Below are 27,247 nucleotides of genomic sequence, written 5' to 3' on the forward strand. Positions count from 1 at the left end.
GGAAAATTCTTTAAGAGATCATATAAATTTCGTGACTTAATTGTTGTTATACGTTTTAGAGATTTCATATACATTTTAAATTCGTTCATAAATACACAAAATTTTGGGGATGATTTTAGTATCCTATTCTTGTGGATAAAACATTTTGCCAAGCAGAGGATTACATTGCAACAGAGTTCATCATTTTTGTTTTTCAAGATCATACCAAAAGTTACATTATCTTTAGAAATAGAGGATGGGAACGATGCAATTTTCCGTTTAATACATCTGTGAAGATTATTCCAGAATGTTTGTATTGCATCACAAGAGAAGAAAATATGGTCCGTAGTTTCCGTGGTCCAAACACAGTAGTGAAGCTGTTGGTGTGTCGCCGCGAGGCCCCGCCCCCTGCCCGTGACGTAGCCGTGACGTAGGTTCGTCCTCCGCCGCTGCCCACAGTCCGAGCGAGTCCCGAGAAAATATGTAGTTATCGCTTCGTTCTTCGACTACGTGACCTTTGGTGGAGTTGGTAAGCCAGAATTGTTAATAGTACATTGTTAAGTCATTTGTTACTACAGCTGGGCTTTTTAAAATCTGCTTGGGGACGTTGTCCAGCTAGCTCCGGGAGAAGCTAAGGCTAGCCTAGCACTGATGATGGCGGATCGATGCTCGATATTTACAGCTGGCATCTGAAATCTACACCTGTGTTGTAGAGCTGGAGCCTGGCACTGTTTTCTAGTTAATATTCATCCGTTGTGGCGTATAATCTTGCGCTGGGGTTGGTTTTAGTCTGACTGCTAACATTAAGCGGCCGCGTTGGCATAAATAAGGTGAAGCGGTTTGAGTACGTTTCTTAAGGCTGATTTATGGTTCCGCGTTACACCGACGCAGAGCCTACGCCGTACGGTACGCGGCGACGCGCACCGTACGGCGTAGGCTCTGCGTCGCTTTAACGCAGAACCATAATTCAGGCTTTATTCGCTCATCGCATTAAACTGACCACAGCAGTCCGGACTGAACACAGAAACAACATTCAGTTCAAAATTCAGATACTATTAGATGTTTGTTTAAAAAAAATATTTTGAATAAACTGTGTGGCATATTTCAATTAATTAATTGTTTGTTTGTTTGTTTGGTCATTTCCAAAATAAGAATTCAAATACAAAAGAAATGAAAGAAAAGAAAACAAATAAACATGAAGTTAATGCTAATATTGCATTAGACCAAAATATACAAACAAAACAAGACCAAAAAGGTGTAGGCTGAAGCTTGACTTATTACGCCTACCCTTTTATAATGTCAGCTCCTACATATCAGAATCAGGTTTATTTGGCCAAGACAGGGAATTTGACCCGGTTACTTTCGCTCACTGTACAGTAAATAGAAAATCACAGCTCTTATTAACATGTATACAATTTAAAAGGGAAAGATGCAGCAGTATGAGGTAGGCATGGTTATTGAAAAGGTGCATTTTTATAGCATGGAATTGTGGTTATCATTATTATTATCATTATTATTATTGTTATTATTAATATTAATATTATTATTGCACAGTGATTGATTACTCTGAGACTCTGAGTGATGAGAGTTCATCAGAGCAACAGCTTGGGGGAAGAAACTGTCTTTGAGTCTGGAGGTTTTGGCCTATAGTGCTCTGTAGCGCCGTCCAGAGGGGAGGAGTTCAAACAGACTGTGTCTCGGGTGTGAGGGGTCTGCAGAGATGTTACCTGCCCATTTCCTGGTCCTGGACCGGTCCAGGTCCTGGATAGATGGGAGGTTAGTCCCAGTTATCCTCTCTGCAGACCTGATTGTCCGTTGCAGTCTGTGCCTGTCTATATACCGATACAGAGCAGTAAATCAATTAAAAGAAAAATATTTCATATACTTTGTGGTGGACACAATCACGGGGCATCATCGTTGCTGAGCAACGCGTGTTCTGTGTCAGCTGTCAGTTTCTGTTGAGATTCTGTCGTGTGGAATAAAGTCCTGTTTACCAACCTCTGGAGTCAAGCTTCATCCTGCCACAACTTTTTGTATATTGAAAACATTCAATATACTGCATAGACCTATTATTTTTTAAGTATTTTTTATGTACTTATGTTTATGTTTTATGTTGGTTTATTCTTCAATCTTCCTCATCAATCAATCTTAACTCAGGTGTAGTTCATATTGTTTTACCCAACAGTGACAGTTGAAAGAAGCCCACCACTTTTCAAGGATTGAAGTCAGGTGTAGAAAGCTGGCAAGTCATTATCTGATCAGTTTTCAGACCCTTTATCTAACTAGGCCAAGCATGAGGTGCTGCACTGGATAAAGATCTTAAATATGGGATTATAGTTCCTTGAAACACTGTTAGCGAATTCTCTCATATGCTACACATACTGTGTGTGTGATTGATTGTATATTTGCACAAACAGACATCTTCTCCAGTCTTCCAGTCTCATCTTGATCCAGAAAGGTCCAGGCAGCTAATCCAACCACCCGTAACAGTTATAATTTTCCACTCTGTAGGTCCCCAACGGGCAAAATTGCCCCACGTCTTTTGACATTTTATTGAGTTTGGTTCTGATCAAGTTTGATGTTCTCTGCTTTCCTTTTGACTTCAGGCAATATCTCCTTGTCATAGGAGTTATCAGCTATTTATTGTTGAGTTGTGAAGCTGCACTGAACCTTCCGTGTGTATGTGGTACTCATTGCACTGAAGACATTTGCAACAGACTTTTTAGTACACAAGGGGTTGATTCTCTTTCAAAAGTGCTCAGTGACTGTTTGCTACAGGGATCTCTGGTCATTGGAGAACAGATAGCGATGTATCAATCCAGATTTAGAGTTGGTTATTCTTGTAGGGAATTTATCATTCAAATGGAAGTTGAGATAAGCATCCTCATCCCAATAAACTGACTGTTTCAGCCTTTTCCTTTTTTTATTTCTGATGTTCCAGCCTTTATAGTGCTATGTTTCCATCTTGGTTGTTTGTCATAGTTGTGTAGCAACACAATTCTTCTACCTAAGAAGTTTGGAGTTGGAAAGCCCCGGTGTTTCATTGAGTTTTTAGATGATTCAAACCAAGCAACTAGGTGATGTTTAACATGATCTCAGACTGGTTTTCCAAGCTGTCTGATCAATGCTCTGTTCAGATTACTGGACGTGCTGTATTGTAATCAGGGGCCATAGACATTTAGCTGTTCACATTACTGGGTACATCACAGATGGAGGCTCACACACTAAAGGATCTGATAGCAATACAGTTTCCCTGCTGATCTCCAAGACCTAATTTTATCAACAAATCATGGAGCATGGCCACATGCAAAACACAGCTGATGATTTGAAAGTGGTTTGAGTTGGGAAAAGAGTATTGGTTACTGTACTTTTTGCTCAAAACATGGACAAAAAAAGTCAAAGAACATGGGTAAAGGAATGGATTAGCATATCAGGGTATCAGATTTTGTCTGCTACAGAGAGGGTTGTATGTGGGTTGTTGACATGATCAAGAATACATTCTGACTGCTTCCTGCCTACTGACTTGTCATCACCAGTTTACAAATTTTGACTGGCAAATCGGGCCTGAAATTTTCTATTCTGAAAAAAGTTCTTGTTATATAAAGCTTTATATATATAGTGCCCTGAAAAGAGCATTAAATAAATAAAATGTATTATTATTATTATTATTATTATTATCATCAGATTTTTGTGTGTAATGATTTGTTTAAAAAGAAGAAAAAGATCAAAACAGAATCAAACCCTTCCCTATAACTACACTTGTCATGCTGTTGAGTGACTGACCCCAAATCACAGCTCAGATGAGTGGAAGTAAATATATGGATGGATGAACTTTTCTGCTGGACAGAGATCTATTACACAACCACTTCATTTATGTAAATGTGTCTTCCAGCTATGTTTTGTTTGGACCTTCATTTGTTTCTCTTCCTGCAGCTCGCTGTCTTAGTATTGCTTCTTTAGTCGCCTTTACGTAACACTTTTGTGCAAAAGAAAATCGAATGTCTGAATTTGCGATAAAGGCAGCAGTGCAGGGGGTCGTTGTTTCCATTGAACAGTGTTTTTGCATTGTGTGTAATTCTCGTAACTCTCCATATCTCATTTGACTTCTTTTCGAAGTCAAATGAAGTCAACGAAAAAGAAGATCTCAACATTTAAGAAAATGGACTCTTTAGTCTTTGACAAGACGATAATCACAGTAATAATTGCGATTGTACCTACTGCAGGTTGAGAAAATAGGCAGATGATGAAGGCAGCGGATGATTATTCAGAGGCAAAGCCCTTATGGAATGTATAATGATTAAGTATTGTTACAGCACACCTATATCGTATTAATGAGGCCAAAAACGTCTGGAAACTAGACTTTGATTAATTTAAATTGACCGACTATGTCACATCCAGCACTGCCAGAGACCGGAAATTCACAAAGAGCATTTCCATTATACTTTTGCAAATAATTGGATTATTAAATCACCTGAAAAACCACCACCTGGGAGTGAAACAAATGTTTATTCACTCTTGGGGGATTGTTGATGTTGTTGTTTTTTTTTTTCTTTTTTAAATTAATGCCATTCCCATTACAGGATTTGGTTTTTTGATGTTTGGTTTTGTGCAAATCTAGGGGTAATGGAAACACGCCTTCTGTGTGACACATCCCCAGACATAGAGGGATAATATTTAAACTTTGAATCAGATGACAACAATTGCTGATTTTGAAGTTAGACTGTGGCTTAGTTATTTTGAGAGCTAAGATTTATATATATATATATATATATATTTTCTATTTTTTAAAATTTTTATACAGTTTTTAATGTTTTAGTTTTTTTCCCATTTTACTTGGAGCCATACAGCTGCACATTTAATCAAATATGTTAATTGCTTTAGACCACACATATTACATTGATCAAAAAATAAGTTGTTTTGGTTTGGAGTTGAATTTTGTTTAAAAACAATGAAGAGAAATGCTTACCTGCCCAGTAATTTAGTTGTAAATGTAAATGTTTCTCAAAATGTGATGAAAAGCATTTATCTGTATGCTAGGTACCATGCTGTTTGTAATGCTGACAATTTGCTCCCTCTGTCTCCATCAGATTAATTACATGGAAAGTTACCATGGGTGGCCATGATGATGAAGATATGACATACGTTGTGAATAAACAAAAGCAAGATGAAGAGCTAAAAAACAAGCTGAATGATGGCAACCATTGGTGCGAGCAGGAGTCCACCAGCAACAATGCCAAGTGGGTCAAGGAAGGCCAGAACCAGCTGAGAAAAGTGGCTGAGAATCAACAGGATCAGGACCATAACTGCAATATCAACCAGAATGGAAACCAGGAAGACTTTCCTCTCCAGAAAATCACTCAGGAAGAACAACTAGAAAACGAGGTGCAGACCAAGCCTCCTAAAGTAGCAATGACCCCTGGCCTCAGTCAGGAGGAGTCCAAGAACATCCTCAATGAGCCCCTAATTATCGACACTTTGGAGTCAACCGAGGAAAAGGATAAAGAGAGAGAAGAGGATGATAAAGAAAGGGAAAATAAGTCAGAGGAAGATGAGGAGACATCGGGTGGCACCGTGGGAGAAAAGAGTCTTGCTGAGTCTCAAAAAGAGGGCAGTGTTGTGGGGAGAAATGCTTGCCTCCTTTTCTCCAACATGAACGGGACACCAAGTGATGAGGAGTCCAACTGGCCTGCACTGTCTCAGGACAACACCGCCGAAAGTTCTCCAAATGGCAACAGAGGTAATGAGAAGTACATGGGGTTGACTTTTAAGCCACACAGCCTGTAGAATGTCAATTCTTAGAGAGGGAAGTTTGCTGTCATAACAAAAATCCAAATGTTTATCAGTAGACGCTTGCATACTGGCATTCTGTAACATTTACCCAAGTGTACCACCAATTGAACTCCAGTGCCCATTACACACTGGACCAGGCGAGAGTTAAAAATCCAGCAAACATGTGTCTTTATATACACAAAACTGGCATTCCAGAAACGATGTGCGACTCTACATCGCATCCGTCAAACATGACTGAAGATGTCATCTTTGTTGCACACCATTATCAAAACAATAATGGTGGAGGAGGCAGTGCTGGCAGCTTTCTTCATATTGTTATAAGTGTCGTGGCCCCCCTTTTTAAAAAGTGTCCTCGTGGGCTTCTAAAAGTGTGTGTGTGTGTCTGTGCACATGAAAGGCACAGGAATGAAAGAGTGATTGTGTGTGTGCTGATGTGTGGAGAAGTTGACTTGAACATTCAACTGTTTCTTTAGTTCTAAAATGTCTCCATAATGTAGCACCTGCTTTAATCTTCTCCTAAAATACCAAGAGGGTTTCTTATTTCTGTATCTCCCCAATTCAGTATTGTTAATTTATTTAGAGGGAATGAATAAGAAAAATGGACAAAGCAGCCAAAGGTTTTCTGTTTCTTCCACGTCACTGTGAAGGTGCCGAACGCCTTCAAGGTGATCAGTTGTTAGGAATTCTTACACTTTTGTCTACCCCTAAAGGTGGAAAAAAGAGGATTGGTTTTTAAGCCTTCCAGAAAATAGTTCTAGGATACAGGAATGACGACTGGGGAAAATGGGGAAGAAAGGCCAGTATGTAAGGGTCTTGTATTAATTTTTTTGTGTGGAATAGTCAGTTTACAATGCTTTGTTTAATTTAAACATTTTAAAGAATAGTATTTTTTTTGTATTTGCGTTGTCACCATTGAAGTCTTAAATGCTTTTACTCTTGAACAACAACATGATTTCCTTTTCACATTTTGCTCTGCATTTTTTTAGAGTCCTTCTGGGACTCCAGTGCTTTTGAAACAGACACAGACCTGCCGTCAGGATGGATGAGGGTGCGAGATACATCAGGCACGTACTACTGGCACATTCCTACGGGCACAACCCAGTGGGAACCTCCTTCCCCCTTGGGTAAAGTTGGTGACTCCATGATGTCCTCCAGTATGTCCCTAGAGACTACACCCTGTGAGGAACCTGACGTGAGTGCAAGAGTAGATATTACTTGGCAGAAATATTGAAAAGTAAATTTATGATTAAAAAAAGTGTTTTCTATATAATTTGCAGGAGTCATGGGCTCAGCTCTCTGGCACAGAGGAAGGTGCTGATGAAGGTGAACAATGGAAGGTAAGCCATTTCCAAATTTAAAATGAACACCCATTTTGCTGTCATATATGAATTGATCTCTCGATAGATCAAGTGAATACGTGATTCAAAAGATTATATGCAGTTTGGCCAAGGTCCCATACATTTCACATGTGTGGCATGAGATACAGAGAACTGGTTTAATATTTCAAGAAGTAAAGTTATACAAGTTTTGAGCAATGGCTAGAGGAATTGTAATTCCCTTACATGGTCTTCCAAAACACCAGAATATGAATATGTAAAGATACAGTGATTGTCGGGGACTCTTCAAATGTCCCACATAGCTGCAGGACTGAAGGCATCTTTGGGTGTCTGTCATGCATAAAATTGTCCTTTTTTAATAGGAAAAAGCTTGAAGGAGGATTTTTGAGATGTTATTTTTCCTCTGGTCCCACATCTACTTTGTCATTGTGCCATTTTATGCACTTTTCAACATCAGTGACCAAAGAGAAGGTGTGGCAGTGGCACCCCCCCCCCCTCCCCCCACCCCCACCCCCCCCCCCCCCCCCCCCCCCCACCATGGTATCCAGCTACTTGGAACTTGTGGTTTATCCAGCTTTGGCCAGATGTTTATTTAGCTTGCTGTTGTGGGATTTCTATTGTCTATTACACCCCAAAGCAACATTTCATTTCATTGTTTTGTTTTGTTGGACACCGTTTCTTACAAAACATTGAAATGAATCAGGGTTTTGAGCCCAGATGGTCCCTCCTTGTGGGGGAAACTCATTGCAGCCTCTAGTTTCCAAAGTCTTATGCCTTTAGTCATTACCCGCAGTCTGTGACCCCCGGTGAGGATAGGACCAACCTTTGAACAGAGATTTTTGCACAGCTTTGTTTCACCTTCAACAAACCACAACAGAGTTCGCATTACTGCCGATTCCACAGCAATTTACCTTTCTGCTGTTTCATTCTTCCCTCAATTGTGAACAAGATCCAGAGATACCTGAGGCAGCTCCTCCCTCCTAACCCCAAGAGGCCATTCAACCATTTTCTGACTAAAGCCATGGTCTTAGATTTGAAAGTGCGGATTCTCCTCCCCAGTGCTTCACACTTGGCTGCTAACCGCTCCAAAGAAAGCTGAAGGTCACAGCTCCATGAAGCCAAAAAGGACCACATCAGCAGTGGCTGAGCCCACCCCAGAGTCTACGGACTCAGCTTCCTCTGAGGAAGAGAAATGTTGGTTAGATTGAGAAGATACTCACAGTAGGGATGTCCCGATCAGGTTTTTTTGCCTCCGAGTCCGAGTCCTTTGATTTTGAGGACTTGCCGATACCGAGTCCCGATCCGATACTTTTTATAAAACAATAAAAAATGAAGAAGAGAAAATAAAATTATGCAGGATGACCCTTTTATTATATTTTAACATGTGTACTGTAAACTGAGCACATAGGAGGTAGGCAGCTTGAACATTCTTAAGTCAGTATAAAAAATTTTAATGAGCAGAGAGACTGCATCTGCAGCTGATGTGTTGCCTGCCATTACAGGTAATTTTTATTCATCATTTTGTTTGGTAACATTTTATTTATATTGTTATTTGAAAAGGAGAACTTCTCCTTTTCCTTTTTTTTCCTTCTTTTTCTTCTTCTTCTCATAATTTAATTAACTCATCATGCACTTTTTTTTGTTGACTTTGGTACCTGAGTTCTGGCTGTCGTGCGCAATATATCTCAGTGATTGGTTATTTACATCAACAACAACAGACATGATAGCATAGGACTGCTTCAGCTTCAAAACAAACAGGCGTGCTCTGCGCGCATGCGGTGCTCTCCGCGCATGCGGTGTATGGCTGCCGCTCCGAGCCCACTACTCCACGTGTGCGTAGGGTGCGCGTCGCCGCGAACCCTACGCTGTAGACTCTGCGTCGGTGCGACGCGGAACCATAAATCAACGCACACGTGGATGTCGGCGCCAGTGAGTATTTTCACCGGACATTTTGACCGGAGAGATTATAAAATACCGGACTGCGGCATATTTTACCGGACAAAGTCCGGCAATTACCGGACAACGGAAACCCTGATATATATATATATATATATATATATATATATATATATATATATATATATACATACATACATATATACGATTCCTGATCGGCTCATAACGTCCGAGTCCGGATCGAGTCTGCAATCACGTGATCGGCCCCGATTTCCGATCACGTGATCGGATCGGGACAACTCTAACTCACAGTATTCCTTCCACTGTCCAATGACACCCCCAGTCGCGTTTTAGGCACATGATGGCTTCTTGGAGCCAGTTAAAAGATTCTGCACATGCCAGTAACATCCCCCTCAAGGGACCCCAACATACACCCGAGGGGCTATAAGAGCTATGTATATATTGTTGCTCTTATTATGTGTGTTTTGTAACTCTTCTGCTCTTAACTGCTGCCAGTCTTTGCCAGGGGACCCTTGAGAAATGCATTCATAATGTCAAGAGTTTCTTTCACTTGTGAGATTAAGGTTGATAGATAATAAAATATAAGTCAGCTCACTCAGCCTGCCTCTCATCCAGAGCAATTACAGAGTGAGATAAGGTCAAGCCCCTCTCAAGGAGATGGTTTCCAGAACCCATACTGTTCATCAGGGTGACCCTGACTAAAGCTAGTCAGCACCTCTCTGCCTCATACAAATTTAGGTTCTTTCCCCCACCAGAGGTAACTTTTTTTTATTCCCAAGAGCCAGCTTTGGAAGCTGAGGGTCAACATGTCACGGCCCATGCCTTCAGCTGCTTCCCATAACACACAGCACCAGACCCAAAGGCCCACTCCTGCAAGAAATTAGCTCACAGGAGATTCTCCTGCGATGCTCGGATCAGTAAAAGAGAAATGTCTGTTATTACATCGTCAAAAAGAAGTCTCCAGTGCATAATTACTAGATTTATGAGTAATTATGGTTCCTGTTTCTTAAATTTTCTCATCTCAGCATACCAATTCGCTAATTTACACGTATCTAATTTATGTCTTAAAACTATTTTTGTGTTTCTCTTTATAAATAAGCATAGCAAGGTTAAAATAACTAATTATTATGTTGGCTATTTATGCTCAGGAGGAAGGAGAAGTTGCATCTGATCAAAGTCTGAAGGAGTTTGAAGGAGCAACTCTACGCTATGCATCTATCAACCTAAAGTATGTGATATCAACTCTCTGATTCGCCAGTATTTGAACCATTATCGCATTTGTCTGATTCTTTTCTCTGTTTTGCTCTGAATTGTCTTTTTTTCCCCTGCATCCATAGTTACAGTTGCTCCCAGTCTGACGAAGAAGAGAAGCTTGCTCCACAGTGCACAGATTTAGAAACCAAGGTAAATCCTGACTGATGTTAGCAGTTTAGTAAGAGTTAAAGAACAAACGAAGACTCATTTCCTTCAATCAGACAGCATTTGAACATTTCAGTTTCATGTCCAAATTAAGAATCTTACATCACCAAGTCAATTGATCAAATAGATAAAGAATAGAAATGTCTGAATTTAGCTACTCCATGGTTTTCTCTACTGCTTCTAGACGGAGGAGACTTGCGGAATTCCTCAACTAGTCTTATTTATTTTATTTTATTAATGTTAGTTTTCTGAAGGAGTGTGGGTGTTTGAGAGGGAGTGTGTCCTTCACAAGCCCTAGTTTTATTTATTTATGGGCTGTCCCTTCCCTCCAACGAACGTCAAACAACAAAGTTATCACAAGGGAGATGGTGAACTCAAAGGTTACAAGATTCTTTATAACACCTCTTCAACAAGTTTAAATATGAACAGAAGCAATAATTACAATCACTTATATATTTTAATCTACTACTCTGCTTATAAGTAGTTTTTTTTCTCCCAAATAATGATGTTTCTGAAAGAAGCTGTTGAGCAACATTGACATTTCTGAACAATATCTTTGCTAAAATTGAGTAAAACTACAAATTACATGTCTAAAAGGGGCTTTAAGATCTTGGATTTAATGTAACATATAATTAACTGTTTTTGAATATGAGATTGAGTCTTGTTTTTTTCCTGAGTTTTGATCTGTGGTAGTATCGTAATTTTCTGAATTATCACTTGCAACTTCTTACTTCTTTTGGACAGTTGGAAAATGTAAAAACCCTTTTGTTGTAAGATATTGGAGACATGTTGCCTGTAATTTGTCTTGACTGACCCAATTGTACTTGTTATACCCATTGTATTTGTAATATTTGGGATTTGATAAATGACAAATAGTACTTTTCCCCCCCTGTAAGCATGGTTATGTCAGCTTGGCTCATGAGTGAACGGAAATTAATTTAGGGCCAAAACAACTAAATGTATTATATGGATCCATTAAAAGAAAGCGACAACGTAGTTTTCATGATTGTTTGAATTGTTTGACTGTGCAACAGTGCATTTTTTTGACATGTTGCATGTTTGTACTGTCAGTGTTTTGCAGTCCGCTCCCTGGGGTGGGTGGAGATGTCTGAGGAGGACTTGGCATCTGGCAAGAGCAGTGTTGCTGTCAACAACTGCATCAGGCAGCTCTCTTATCACAAACACAACCTCCATGACACAGCTGGTATCTGGGGAGAGGTGAGGAGACGTTTTTGGCTTGTGCAGACACTTTGAAGGCAGTCAGTGTCTTGACTACTTTATCTTGCATTTCACTCTGCATTACAGTAGCATGTTGTTGTATTTAGTGGCTACAACGAGTCACCTGCTTCAAAGCAGTGCTTGTGTTGTCTTAGTTGTTGGGAATGTACAAATGAAGTAAGTGTTCTCACCTTTTTAAGTGAAAGGAGGTTTCCTGCAAAAATTGACAGTCATTTATGAAGACGTTCCTCAAATTATAAATATTGAATTGTAGTAATTTCTGCAAAGTTGTCTTAATTTGGTGCTGGTGCTTACTGAAGTCAGTCAGCTCATACATGATGCATGTGTGCCACGGCAGGGTAAAGACATGCTAATGGTACTGGAGAACGACACCATGAACCTGATCGACCCGCTGGGTCAGGCGCTGCTTCATGCTCAGCCCATTGGCAGCATCCGGGTTTGGGGTGTTGGCAGAGACAACGGCAGGTCAGTATCCACAGCTTGACACAAAGTGTCATTTATTAATTTATGCTTTGGTAAATTTAAACAAAGGATACGCACATACACAAATTATTTATTGGCCTTATACATTTAATGCAAAATATAATATGAAAAAAATATATAGTCAGAAGCTCCATGCTCAAATGTCTTTTCCAATAGCAACTCTACTTCAAAATTGAACTTTGGGGCTCATGTGCTCATTTTGATAGCAAATTCATTAAAATTGAAAGTGAAATATCTACATTTTATGTTGGGTTTTTTTTTCCTGATAACATTTTTATTTCTTTTTTTTCCCCTTTTCTGGTGGTGAAAAGTGGTGATGGTGCTTGTATTTGATATTTTTATCAAACAAGCACCAATACATCACAACAACAAATGATTAGATAAATGTAATAACAAAAAACAAAATACAAAACAAAAAAGAAAAGAAAAAACAGAATTACACACATATATCCTTGTTATATTGCTATAATTCCATGGTGAAGTAATGCCCATATTATTAAGTATAACAATGCAAGATTAACACACACCGGTATACATTTTATGTTTTGAATGATATGGATATATCTTCAGACTAGTGGTTGATTGAAGAGTTGTTGACATTTTTTCATATTCTGCTGTTATGATGCTGAGTTTTTGTTCAATTCAAGATAATGTTCAAAATGTCGAAGTGCATCATCTTGTTTCTTCTGTGTGCTGCTGCTGCCCCCTGCTGGCTTTCTGTTAACACTGCAGACAGAGATTGCGGCTGAAAGATTACTGATCCTTTCTACCTGCCTACTGTCTGATCTCTAACTAAAGTTTCTTTGTTTCCCCTCATGCTGCATTCCCATCATATACAGGGAAAGGTATATATAATTAATATCCTGAAGATTTTAGTTGTGCCATTGTGGTTTTTACTAGTGTGTGCTTGTCTGTATGTGTGTATTGTTGCACGTAGGCATACCTGCTAAAGGTGGCTCACATTTACGCTGTGTAAATGACTCAACATTTGAATATGACCTTTTCCATCCCATTTCACCTACAGGGACTTTGCTTATGTGGCTCGAGACAACTTGACCCAAGTTCTGAAGTGTCATGTTTTTCGCTGTGACTCGCCTGCCAAGAACATCGCCACCAGCTTACATGAGATGTGTTCAAAGGTCAGCCCTCGTTAGAGTTAATTTAGCTTTATTACAAATGCATTGTAACCTTGGAGTTCCTCATTGTAATTCAGATTTTTGATGCTAATTTTTATTTTAGATAATGATGGAGAGAAAGTCCGCTAGGCCAGGGATGAGCAGACTGAACTCTGACTCCAGCAGACCGGTCATCCCTATTGAAGGTAAACTCAATCTTAAACTCAATCTTAAGCCATTTTAAACGTCTTGATGATTAACAGTGTAAACCAGATGTTGTCTCTTTTTTTTCTTCCTTAACAGAGTTTCCTGTTCCAAAAAATGAACTCTTCCAGCGCTTCCATGTTTACTATCTTGGTTGTGAGACTGTGGCCAAACCAGTTGGTAAGAAAAACTTAAGATTTGGATGTGGCAATAGTTTCAGTTGGTTTTACTAACTCAGCATCTAATGTTGTCTTCGGCAGGAATGGACACCATTAATGACGCATTAGAGGCAGCGGTTACTGGCAAAGACAAACATGACTGGACCCCTGTCTCCGTGAATATCGCACCAGCCACTCTAACGATACTGTCAAAACAGGTAATCACACAAGCTTGACATGACAGTAAAACTCACATCAGGAGATGTTTTTCATAATTGGCATCGTAGATAGGATGTCAGTTGTATTTTAAGTATAAAAGTTACAAATGTTGGTTTCATCATTGTTTTGGTACACATGAGAAAACAGAATCATCTGACTTCAATCATTGGTTAATTTTGTGACTGTGACTTGACTTTTGGGTTGTTGTTTTTTTAAATGATTTATATTCCTACCTCTAGGATGACGAGGTGCTGTCAGAGTGCAGGGTGCGTTTCCTGTCATTCATGGGTGTGGGGAAGGACGTCCACACGTTTGCTTTCATCATGGCGGAGGGTCCCCGAGACTTCAGCTGTCACATGTTTTGGTGCGAACCCAACGCTGCCAGTCTGAGTGAGTCTGTGCAGGCTGCATGTATGGTGAGTCCTAAACATCCCCGTCACCATCACACAAGACATTAGCAGGTCCATGGATATTTCTGTAATATCTCCAATATGATCAGTGAGCTGCACTCCAACACCGTGAGGCTTGTTGATTTTCTTTTGTTTTTTATTTATAAATATTTGTTTTTACTTGTCTATATATATATATATATATTTATATTTATTATTATATATATATATATATATATATATATATATATATATATATATATATATATATATTTATTTATTTATTTATTTATATGTATTATTTATATATTTTTTTTTTTTTTTTTTTTTTTTTTTTTCTTTACCCATGTACAAATAAAGGATTCAGAATCAGAATTTTCCCCATATTTAGCCAGGAACCCATCCTGTGTAACAGGAAGCACGATTTTTAGAATGTGGCCTCAACAATTTCAGACCACCTCTGAACATTGCCTGAGTGATCAGATGTGATCTTAGACCGTTCTCACAGCGCTCTGTCCACAATAACCCACAATTCATTGATAGGTTTTAACGGGACCACAGACTTCATGCAGGAGTGTTTTTATTTGAATCTACTGTATCTAAAGCACCATTGATGTTGTGTGTATTTTTGTTCATATCTTCAGCTTCGCTACCAGAAATGTCTGGATGCACGTCCACCCGGTCTAGCCTCCTGCCTGCCCACTCCTCCTGCCGACTCCGTTGCTCGGCGGGTCAAGAAGGGGGTGCAGAGTCTGCTGGGCAGCTTTAAGAGCTACAAGTCCGGTTCTCAGTCCCCTTGAGCGGGAGCCAGGATGATCCACTTTGTCCATCACAGCAGCCCCTTTTCACTCCCACAAACACTTACACTCATTATTCTGCCACAATTTCGCCTTACAACTGTTTCTGTCGTCTAGTCATTTGTCCGTGTGGAGTAGCTTGTGACGATATGATAGTGTGTGTCAAAAAAGATTGAATTTAATCCTTTTTTTAACAGCGTTTACTTTGTACAAGAATTTTAAACTCATCTCCCAACATAAGAACCCCTGACATCAGAAGTTTTCATGACTGGGTTCTGTGAGTCTACTATTTTTGTGTTTTAACAGAAACAATGCTATGAATGTTGGACATGGATGTAATATATATAGTTTCACACAAGAATTAGTTTGAAAAAGAGAATATTAACCCCCAGACAGAAATGTTCTCCTCAGCTCATCCTCAATGTAATTCCCATCCTTATATGATTGACTTCCACAAGAATGTGCTGTGATGCAGCTGCTGTGAAGTATCATCGTACTGATTTGTCTCCAACAGTACTGCATCTCTCTATACCATGAGCTTCTAATACAAGCACTGAAGTCATCGCAATTGTGTGCAATGTAACTCTGTCCCTGACAAACAATGTAATTTAGTCTTCCAAAGAATTGTATGGTCACCCGTTACATCATTAGCAAGCAAACGATCTCAGTGTCGTCTGTTCTCATCCATTTTGCATGAACATTTGCAAGCTCAGTGCTAGTGTGCAATAATCAGATGTTTCAGTATGATGTGGTGATAAGATGACTTCCTTAGAATTATTCTTTCACATAACTGAGTAAATCTGAACAGATTGGATGTGAGGCCAACAGATCCGTGTTGTTGAGAATCCTTGTGTTATGATAGAAATGATAGTAGTTATCCAAAAACACAAACTCTGGGGTTTGTCTCACAGCCATTTACCACCACCAACTACTGAATAGTACTGTAGAAACTCGCCACAAGCTGCATGTTTTGATAGTTTAGAGTTCTTGCTGCCTGCAGCAGTGTAGTGCTTAAGAGCCATCGGTGTATCCTGTAAATGCTTTGTGTTTCTGTTTGGAAAAAGGAGGCTGGGGCTGATGTCAGGTTTTTGTGTTGCATAGGCATGTCCCTCTGTTACCGTCTGTTTATCAGAAGCTAAGCAGGAGAGATGAGAGCAGGACAACATCTGTATTTACAGTTTGTGGAAAGCCCAGCAAGGATTTCTCCAGCAGTTTGTCTTTTTTTCCCCCTCGTCCACATTTTGAAATGTGTGGGTCTTAGCCTCTCCTTTTATTGTATCCTTTTTTTTTTATTGTTTCCACACTACAATGTACACAATTAAGACATTTTTCACATTAACTTATTAGATGTAGTTTTTATAATGAATACACTAATAGCCAAGTTGTATCTTATCAGTGTCTGTTGTCAGTGATCAATACTGTATGTAGCACAATAGTAATGATCAACATCAATAATAAGAATGCAGTTTGTTAGACGTTTTGGGCAGTTTGATCTCTACAGAGCAATTATTAAGCTGCGTTGTTCAAAGTGTTTGAACACTGATTTCCAAGTGAGGTTTCTTGTTTTATGTAAGATTAAGCAAAAAATGCATCGAGTCGTTAATACTTGAGATCAGATTGAAGAAATGGGGTATATTTTATGGAACATTGTGCAACAGCCCACATGTGGTCTGAGACACATTTTTATTAATTTGAGTGATCTTATTTTAACAGCACTAGATTGCTTACAACTAAAGCAGTAGGTTTGTCTATCTTTCCCTTTTAGGGAAAATAGTGCCAAATTAAGTATATTTAAAACAAACTACACGTCTGTTTAAATATATGATGCTGTCATATATTTGAAACAAAAGGTGTGAAAGAAATCCGTTTTATTGTCTCATTCAGTTGTGAATCAATGCTCTGTGATGACCAGATTGTCTTAAACTGTCAGAATCATGGCTCCGAAACTCGTCCCAACTGCCTCTCGTCTATGTAAGATGTAACACTATAGAAACTAGCCTACATGGACTCATGTTACTGCCTCGTCACTCACGTGTCACTTGGAGTTATTGTGTTTTTTCTCCCACAAAGATTGCCGTTTCCAGTCGGTGGCAACACTAAAGCCAGACGAGTTAAAGAACATTAGCAGATTAATTTATTTCTGTTTATGTAAATTTGGTGTATAAAACGTATGTATATAAAAGTCATTGCACAATAAATGTGAACATATCATAACTCATTATCTCGTGGTCTTTTGATGTGAGTTAATATGGTCGTGTGAAGCCAAGTGGCTCTGGAGAGATTGTTTTCCAAAGGGCAGGTCAGGACCCCGTAGCCTAGAAATGTCTGCTTCGGTTTCAGGTTGTCGGAGCACTGGATTTATTTTCATTTCCTTTATGGTGGCTTTACCTGTCATTCTTGGATATATTTCATTAAAATTTAAAAAGAAGCCGCATGCAAGCTATCTTTGCCCTTTTTGAATGTGTAATAAAGCAGCTGGTGCTGGTGTTGACAAAAGATGCACCTCCTCCCTTCCCAAGTCACGTGTCCAGGTATAATGACGCTCCCGCCTCCATCCAGGGACCTCAAACGCATGAAAGATGCTCCTGAGGCGGCAGCAGAAGCAGAGAAGTAACGTCCGGCTCTGCTGGTGGGATGCCGGTCATCGGGACAGATGAAGCCGCGGCTGGACTGAAATCTGAGTAATGTGTGACAGACTCGCACATCAGTCTGCAGCTGCACAACAAGAATTATGGCTGGTTAGCGCTTCAGACAGAGCTGAGATCAGTCTACAAGGACCTGACTGAATGAGGACATGCGAGGAACATCCCAGATCATAGATCCCATTTAGAGCCTAAATGAATGGAGTCTAGCCCAGAGTTATATTAAAGTTATTAATACTTAGTTTAAACCTTAAGGATTGAGTTTATTTTTAAATAGCTAGTTTTATGATTTAATAAAGCACCACAACCAAATAAACTAGAGTGCACTCTCTTGTTGGAAAATCTTTTCAAATGCCCCACCATGTGATTGCATCGCTGCCTGTCTGACATTTGTGTTTTCAGTGAAATATCACCTCGGCTTTTGGACCAATTGGATTGACATTTAGATATTTATGTCCCTTAGGATGAAATTATAATAAACTCATGTTTATGACTAATTATCCAATGTACATAATGGATACTAATGGCTTAAATATAGACTAAATTGAGATGGTAAACATTTAGTTTGGTGTTTGTGAACATGTGATTCAGCATTTAAGAGCTGCAAGTATGATATCTAAATGTCATGTTTCAGTTTGGTTTGCATGCTGCACATTCATGTGTATTTCTTTTATTTATAAAATGATTGTTGTTAATATTGGAGGCAGCAGACACGGGTGGATATTACAAGCCGTTGTATCTGCTTCATTAGTAGATGGAGGTAAACAGTGACTTTCGTCATGGGCTCATTTCTAATGAATAGTACATTTGTGTATGTTTTTGTACCAGAAATAATGGATGTGCATTGATGGCATATTTAATGCCATCTCAGTCCCAGATCCCCATTTGTCCCCTCCATTTCGCTGGATGCTGCTGTGCCGCCATGTGTGTCCGTGTGTCTCTGCAGTCATGTTAATGCACTCCACGAATTTCCTCAGTGTCAATCACAATTTACATAAGTCTGTCCTTGGAGAAACTAATCACAATGATAATTATTCCTATAGCCTAATTATGCATATGGCATTTGTTTAATGGAGATTTATTTTGAGTAATGAAAGTGTAGTCTTGTGGAACATTGCTTTTCCTCTTGGTGTGGCGGAGAGGAGTTGTGCTTCCTCGGCTGTGCTCTTCAATCTAATCACCAATCTGAGACTGGATAAAAGGAGCTGCTGCAAGCTTCCTCTTCAACCTGGTATCAAGGTCTGAGAGAGCTGATGGAAATCCCTGCAGGGCTCAGCCTTTCCAACAGATTCTCACTGCTAGATTGCACCTCTCTGTACAGAGATTCTCATATCTATGCAGCCTTTTAACAGTGCTTTCCCACTGTGATTTCAATCCTTTTTCATTTTTACCCACTCCTGAGCTCTGTGGAGCTTCTTGATTTTCACTGATGAGCGCCAGGCTTTGGTCAGGGCCACAGCAAATCAAACACGGCCACAGGAGACGCGTGAGGGCACAGAGTTGGATCAACTACAAAGAAGAGAACAAATCAGAGACAGTTGGAAACTAACAACAATCCCTGCACCAACCTTTTAAAAATACAAGATGCACAAAACATGGAGTGACAGTTAATGGAGACAGACGATGCAGGTGCACACACACACACACACACACACACACACACACACACACACACACACACACACACACACACACACACACTCTCACTCTCTCTCTCTCTCTCTCTCTCTCTCTCTCTCTCTCTCTCACAGCTTCTCTGATAATGCTTGGAGCTGTTCATTTTGGGATTAAGCAGCTGGATCTAAAAATGCCCAGTAATTTATTCTCTTCCCTCCAAAAACTGGAGCGATTGCTTTGCCAGTGGGAGCCGCCAGCAGCTCACTGATGTCTGGATAATCGTTTCTCCAGTGGTCCTTCAGTGATTCCAACAACTCAGTGGTGGCTCGGTGATAGTCCAGTACACACCAATCTAACAGGGGCCGCGAGCGTTTGCTGGTCCTGCTGCAGCGTAGCGTGAAGCCTGTGGTGCACCATGACAGCCTCGCACCAAAACACCTCCAGCATTTTTAGACATTCACTTCAAATACACTCAAAGCAGCACACGTCTCATCGTAGTGAAGATGAGAAGAATACTTTGTTTCCATCAGAATTCCCATACAACCTTGTAAAAATGCAGATCACATTTTTGAGATCACATTATCATAAATTAATCTAATTAGTTCATTTGAATATATAATTTATTCCCTGTAATTAAAATGAATTTATTGCGACAGGTGCATCAATCAATGTGCAATCTCACTTTTTTATGCTCTAGCTGCCTGGAACAGAACCAGTTTTCAATATTTTATGTATTATTGAGTTGGTTAATCTGTTGCAATTTTATTATATCGTCTAAACACGTCATATTTTATGGGTATAAAGTTATAATCTCTAAATTATTGCAGGCAAATAGCTGTTGAGTGAAGCTTTTACAACTTTGTAATTTTGCACTTCTTTCTCATGCTAATTAAAATCATTCTGTCATTGAGGAAACCAACTTATTAAATGTTTTACTTATTATTTGGTCCCATTTTTCCTGCAAAGACCATGCAAGCTGGTGCAACAGTATGCGGTGATAATAACAAGAATATTTACAGGCTTACAATATACTCAAGGTTGCCCTGGAAGCAATGAAAAACATGACACAGCACAACAAATATTGAATAAATAAATAATAGCAAACAGAGAAAGAGAATATCACTGTCTGAGTCAATGGGTTTTGAGCTGAGATGTAAAGAAGGAGAGAGAATCTGACCTGTTGGTGTTTAGTGGCAGCGCTCTATAGATGAGCTGCTGAAGGCTCTCCACCCCACGGTGTCAAACGAGCGGGTGGTTTGGTGAGCCGGAAGCCAGAGGAGGACCCGAGTACGGGTGGGTGTGTTGGATCGGGGGACGTGGTGAGGTCCTGGGGGGTCTGCTTGGTCTGGATTACTTTGAAGGGGATGAGCAGGATCTTATACATGATACACAACTTGACAGGAAGTCAGTGGAGCTGTTGCAAGATGGGTGTTACATGAGATCATCTTGACTGCAATCTTTTGTTTGTTTGTATCAACATTGTCCACGCAGGCCGGCCAGTCTGGAGTGTGACTCTTCTTCTAGAGCTTTAACTTTATAAAGATGCTGGATGTGGTTTTGCATGGTCTCACTGAGAAGTCCGTGGATTTCCCTGGGAGGGATGTTGTTTTAAATGCAGCATATGTTGCTTGAAAATCATTTTTCTGTGCTGCCACAAACCACGTTCCATTACAGACCATGCCGTCTGGACTTGTCTGATTATAGTACACGTTTTCTATTGTGTGATGGTCCATCCCAGATACACCTGAACCCTGACACGTCAATGCTGCCTCTGGACAAGGCCAATGTGAGGCTTTGTTCTTCTAAATAAGGGTGTAAACTGAATTATGAATGTGTCTTCATAATATTGCACCTGGTTAAGGTTTCCTACAGTAATCTATTGACCATCTATATCAGCTATTGATAAAGGACAGCTATTGATGCAGAGCTGACTTGAAGGGACTGGAGATCACCGGTGTCCATCTTAAGGTTTCACCCTTTACATACTGAAATTTCTTCATAGCCCTTGAATTTTTAAATAATATTATGCACTGTAGTAGAAGAAATATGCAAATACCTTCCAGTCTTTCTTCATGAATGTTGTTTTCACACATTTGACTGATTTTCTCACACATTTGTGGAGATCCTTTTTCAGTCTTTCCCCCTTAACCTTAGCCTTAGCCTTTCATGGATACTGTTTTTGTACCAAATCATCACTGTAATCATCTGTTGACATGTTAAATGACATCATTCACTTCCTAACGCACACATTTCAACATTTTTGTTTTGTTTTGGAATATTTTTCTGGTCTGAAAAGCAAAAATTGAAATGAAATTAAGTCAACAATAAAAGTGATGAAATACATTGGATTCATACAGTCTTCAAAATAAAAGTCGAAGTAAAAATCTACACTTAGATTTAGATTTATTTTATTTGTCCCGTGGGGAGATTTGTCTTCACGGGAGTTTACATTGCTGAAGCTTTTTCTGGTTTGGAGTTGTAGTTAAGGTGAGCCTGAATACTTCAAAATCATGGGCTGAAAGTAAAGAGTAAATGCACCGGTATAGCACTTGTGTAAATATTTTTGTTGCATTCCTCTTCCAGTTATTTATGGTTTATTGTATCAGTATTTGCCTTGGAATGCATAATACTAATAAAATGTTTTTATTAAAGCGCTTCAACAACATTTATGAAGTCCCCGTATGGTAAAATACATAATTATATAAAATGTTCTGACTCTTTGCACGTGGTTATTCTCGTTTTGGATGTTGTACCTATGGACACTTCAAACCTGTTGACCTGTTAATTGTTTTGGGACCCTACAGTAATTTGCAACAATATAAGTTAGTGTGGACGTATAAAGCTCGTCTAAAACCATCCATCTCTCCTCACATTATTATTGTGCTCCCTAACTCCCTTTCCCCCATTTTATGGACAGCAGTAATGGAAATGCTGCTTAATCTGTGTCCAAAATCTCACTATGACTCACTGACAAGTTCTTTTGTTCCGAGACCAGTTTGCTTCGCCGGCGCTCCTTGGCTGCACCCAGTCTTTCATTTCAATTAGAATATGTCAAATTTCATAATAGAGTAATCGCTGTGAGGAATAGAAACTGTCACACTCGAAGTGAAGGGTGTTTTTATTACCCACACTTCCGTATCAGTGGAATTTTAAACCATTAGAGCCGAGCTGACAGACAGACACCGATTCATATTCACATGGAGATGATTGGAGTTTGTCGAGCTGTAATGTGCAATGATTGGGAACGGTTAAAAATGACTTGTCTCATTATACGGAAAAAGATGAACAGTTTAAAAAGTTTGTTAAAGACTCACTTCTGAATGATGTATTTCCAGGAAATTAAACATATTTAGCCTTTCATTTCGGCAAAAAAAACTCTCTTGTTTTCTTATAAAGATTTAACGAGAACGTTCACAACACTTTTATGACTTTGTGTTAAATATTGCACGAAGCTACTGCTGTGACACACAATAAGTGTATATTGTTTGAATTGTTTTGCTTTTCTTTGTTAATTTACAGACCTAACAAATGGTCGCTATGGTGACAGGGACGTCAGTCATGGTGGCTTGTTGCTTGTTAAATTGATCCAAATGCTGGAAACCACATCTCAAATAACAACAAACAACAACAAAAATGTATAACTAGTAGATAAATATCCTGTATATTTGACTCCTACTGTAAATTAAAGATTTTTGCCTGTGAAGGCAATTTGTGTTTTTTTTGTTTTTTTTTATCTTTGAATTCAGAAATGTGGAGGCATTTGGACGAGATGATGGAGCTGAATGATGAGAACTGTTTGGACAGAAGTATGTTTCTTTGAAGTGTAATATCTGTCCAGGGGTATTTTCAGAGGGACCACAAGCACATTCATCAGAAGAGGTCAACCTTGCTACTGACCCTTTAATCATTTTTTGAATGAGTCCTTTTCCAGCAATCCTGATTCTTTTCCTCTTCGATATGAAGAATTAGTCTGGTTCCCTTGGATTGGACTTTCAAAAAGAAGCTGCCTCTCAATGACATTTTATGACTGAGATCAACAAAAGGTGTTTTTATATTAATTCTGCAGCTGTCTTGGTTGTTTTTAACGGGAGGTTTTGGACACTCCTGCACCAATAATAGCATAAAGCGCATCTCCCTCCCCGCTGAAATTGGTTTGGTGTGCTCTCTACCGGTGGAAAATGGGAGGGCTTCCAGACATATTTCACAAGAAAACATTTTTTTTTAAATTGAATGGGCATGGCTGGCCTGACTGCTCTTTTGGATATTGACATCAAGCTGTCATCAGTTATGCACTTGCAAGCTAAGCTGGACCTGCCAAAGCTGACATTGCAGAATCCGGTGTGTTCTCTAAACACTGTATGGTCAAATGTAAGGAGTTTTTGTTCCTGAAATTTGAATGTTTGGACTGCTATTTATATGCCGGTCTGTCTCTCCATTTTTCTGTGAACAGATTAATTTCAACACAAACGCATCTAAGCATTTAAATTTCACTAATTACTTAAAGGATCTATTCATATGGAGATATTCCCCATTTACATCAAATTGACCATAAACACCATCAAATTAGAGTTTTAAGAAATGCATTTGTTCATATTTTAAACTATTTATCAAAAAGACTGACTTCAGCTTTCCAGACGGATATAAAACAGTTCACTGCCTTATGAGTGTAATGGTGAACAGTGAGATTGATTTCCCTGCAAACAAGTCCTTATGAGAAAACAAAAACAACTTTCCAGCCTTTTCTGCTGCGAGTCTCCTCTGATCTGACGTCCAAAGGCCTCCCAAGGCATGGGACCACAAATTGCATTGTTACTTTGCAAATTTGTTCAACCAATCAACTCAATCTCACTTGAGGTACCAATCTGACAACGGGAATGATTAGAATCCTGGCTGGCTCGCCATTTGTCACTGGGGACCGAGATGAGAGAGGAATTACAATGAAGGCTGAAATTGCGTGTTATTGTTACCTCCCTGTGTTCCCATCCTCTTTTTCTCCATCCACCCTTTTCCGCATGCCCACATCTGTCCCCTCTATTCTATCCTTCATGGGTGCTGTAACAAGGTGTGACTGTTAGAGACAAAGCCAAAAGGGCAATTGTCTTGGATGGGAGACCAGAAATAGCTCTCGTCTTGTTTTTTTTTTATTACAGAGCAGATCTGCCATCACTGGAATGTGCGTACCTTGGAGAAGAAGATGAAATATGTGGACCAAGTTTAGGAAGAAGAACATTGGATTACTTTGTTACAACCTTTTATAAACTAGAATGCAGGAAATGGTGTAAAAATACACATCTTTGCAAGGAATTTTGGTGAGCGAGGTGGTTTCGTTAAGTTCCCTTAGGGTTTGGACAAAATACATTAAAACGACCTCAGGAATTGTAGTGAAATGCGGAGGGCAGAAGCAAGCGGCTTTCCACTTGCTTTATATTTATCAGTCTCTCCTCACACGTTGCTTTCAAGAGGAGGGGAGAGGGGGGTGAAATGACCTGATGGGAGCTGAGGGGAGGAGACGCAGGCTGTTGATTCTCATTTCAGCGCTCCCATCTCCCAGCAGGATTGTCTGAGACATAGATAAATACTGCCAGCACTGCGATTTATAAGCTCTGCTCCAGACACAATTTCACCCATTACCCAACTGACTCAAAAGTCCAGCATGCTTCAGTCGCCTGCATACAGAGCGCCCTGATTTCAGCTGCTTTTTACCTCTCCTTTCCTCCAAGTTTCTCTTGTGAGCACCACGGGGGGGCGGGGGGACTGTTGCTTTTGAAGATAATAGATGTGTTGTGTGTTTAAAAAAACAGAAAGAGACTTCATTTAAAAAAAAAAATGTATATATATATATATATATATATATATATATATATATATATATATATATATATATATATATATATATATACATATACATATACATATACATATACATGTTGTGTTTACTTTGATTGATTAATCTCAAACCCCAGATTTCAAAGCCTGCATGGAATTCAAGATTAATAGTTTTGTGTAATTGCATGTTTTAAGAGCTGAACGTTCTGCAGGATATATGATGTGTTGTTAATATTGCAATACTGTTTTTTCTAAGTTTAATGTTCACATTTGATGTAATTTGGAAGTAAATATAAATTATCAGCGCAATTCCAAACACAACAGACCCCAACAAAAAAGTGTTATTTAAAGTTTTTTTTTTTTTTTTACATTTATTTATCTTTTGCTTGTAGTTATTCATCTTTTGCTTTTAAAAATATTACGTGTAATGAGTCAGAAATGGGAGAAATCCAAATAAAAAGGATCTCATATGAGTAGCAGTGTAGTAAGGTTGCAGATCCAAGCAATACTTAAGCTTCAGTTTTTTACTTCAACATCATTTGAGCAAAACAATCAAATCCTTGAATGATTTCTCTCTCCGGTGGCTTTTGTATTTTCTCCTCCATACAGTTGAAAGGTCAGCTCACCCAAATTACGAGAATAATCTTTTCTCACCGTGAGCAGCATCTCATCTTGCAGAGGGTTTGAGTTGTATGTGACTGGATTCTGAGATCTCAGGCTTTTAGTCGTCTGCTGCCACCACAGAAAATAGATGTAAATTAAAAAAGAAAAAGCTTGAAATTTAGGTGAACTGACCCTCTAAACCTCTTTTTGCTATTTGTGGAACGACTCACCCACACCGCCTAAGGTTAGGACACAATAAGCTCTGCTGGCTTCTGCACATTAATCTTCTTTCTTAATCTTTGGATCTCCCAACGAATTCTTCAGTTTTCTATTTTTCTTCTTTAATTGCATTTATTGATTGGCTGACTTTTTCCAATATCTAGCTATATTCTTGGCCAAAAACAACAATAACAATCCGATAAACACCTTTGCCTGTGCATCCTGATAAGGGTGACTTATTTAGTTTAATTCTAGTTTTGAGTGTTTGTCCACAGATGAAAAGAAGTTCACCGCTCAATACTGCCCGAAGATTATTATTGTCCCTTAATTTACAGTGTCCACCTCTTCCAGAGTTACAAAGTATTTAGATGTGTTTTTAGAGTAGTATATTGTGTTTTGCTGTTACTAGATTTTGTAAACTTATTTTCTTTAGGAAGTTTTGTGTTTGGTTCTGAGTTACTCAAAAAGATGCAACAGCAAGTAGACTTATCTGGATCTGGTTGGTTGTGTGTCCCAAGAACCAGAACCAAGCAAGGTGATGCAGCGTTCAGTTATTCTGCTCCTCACCGGTGGAACAAACTTCCTGTAGACCTGAGGTCTGCTCCAACTGTAGATCCTTTAAATCAGGGTTAAAAACATTACTGTTTACTGAAGCGTACTCCTAAATTAAATACTTACCTGCTGTACTCTACTGCCCTTATTTTTAACAGCTTGCGCTTTTTATTATTTTACTTCTTTTCTTATCATCTTATTCATAATTTTATTCAATCTTATTTGTTATTTACTATCTAATTATGTCTTGTCGCTTTTAATGTCAATGTAAAGCATTTTGAATTACCTTGTGTTGAATTGTGCTATATAAATAAACTTGCCTTGCCTTGCCTTGCCTATAAAGAATGATAGAAGAAAAATATATGCAAATTCTTCATTTCACAGTTGGAGCTGTTTCCGCCATCCTGGTTGTAATTTTCAGCCAAAATACACTGGACCACTACTGACTGGACATAACTCAATGCATGATTTCAGATGTCTGCACAATCAATTCTGCATTTGGTACCAAAAGCAGCAAACCCAATCTTCTTCTGCTGGCTATTTTGTTTCCTAAAGTATTAAAGCCCACAGTCTGTCCTCCCTATTCTCTTTCAAAGTCAAATTACTCTTCCAAGGCCTGCCAGTAATATAGGTTAATTGTTCTGGATGGCTGGATCACTTCCATGCAGTTCATCCAATTTCCATTTAAATTGAGCCATTGGAGCGTGACACGTACAACCCTCGGCTCTGCTCCGCTGCAGAC

General features: G+C 39.1%; 1 protein-coding gene across 1 annotated transcript; it reads left to right on the forward strand.

Moving 5' to 3' along the window:
- The first annotated feature begins 398 nt into the window (after positions 1 to 398).
- On the forward strand, positions 399 to 17,260 carry apbb1 (amyloid beta (A4) precursor protein-binding, family B, member 1 (Fe65)). The gene is made up of 14 exons (XM_061719656.1): positions 399 to 508; positions 5,067 to 5,716; positions 6,756 to 6,961; positions 7,047 to 7,106; positions 10,172 to 10,251; positions 10,361 to 10,427; positions 11,514 to 11,660; positions 12,019 to 12,146; positions 13,189 to 13,303; positions 13,404 to 13,485; positions 13,583 to 13,663; positions 13,744 to 13,859; positions 14,100 to 14,276; positions 14,894 to 17,260. The coding sequence occupies exons 2-14, from the start codon at positions 5,089 to 5,091 to the stop codon at positions 15,047 to 15,049; spliced, it is 2,043 nt and encodes a 680-aa protein (XP_061575640.1). The 5' UTR covers positions 399 to 508; positions 5,067 to 5,088; the 3' UTR covers positions 15,050 to 17,260.
- Positions 17,261 to 27,247: the final 9,987 nt, after the last annotated feature.

Source organism: Cololabis saira, chromosome 4 (genome assembly GCF_033807715.1).
Source record: "Cololabis saira isolate AMF1-May2022 chromosome 4, fColSai1.1, whole genome shotgun sequence".
NCBI classification, from domain to species: Eukaryota; Metazoa; Chordata; class Actinopteri; order Beloniformes; family Belonidae; genus Cololabis; species Cololabis saira.

Coding starts and splice junctions, on each gene's coding strand:
- apbb1 (XM_061719656.1), top strand. CDS start 5,089: ATGGGTGGCCATGATGATGAAGATATGACATACGTTGTGAATAAACAA. Junction 5,717..6,755: donor TTCTCCAAATGGCAACAGAG/GTAATGAGAAGT, acceptor GCATTTTTTTAG/AGTCCTTCTGGGACTCCAGT. Junction 10,428..11,513: donor GCACAGATTTAGAAACCAAG/GTAAATCCTGAC, acceptor TTGTACTGTCAG/TGTTTTGCAGTCCGCTCCCT.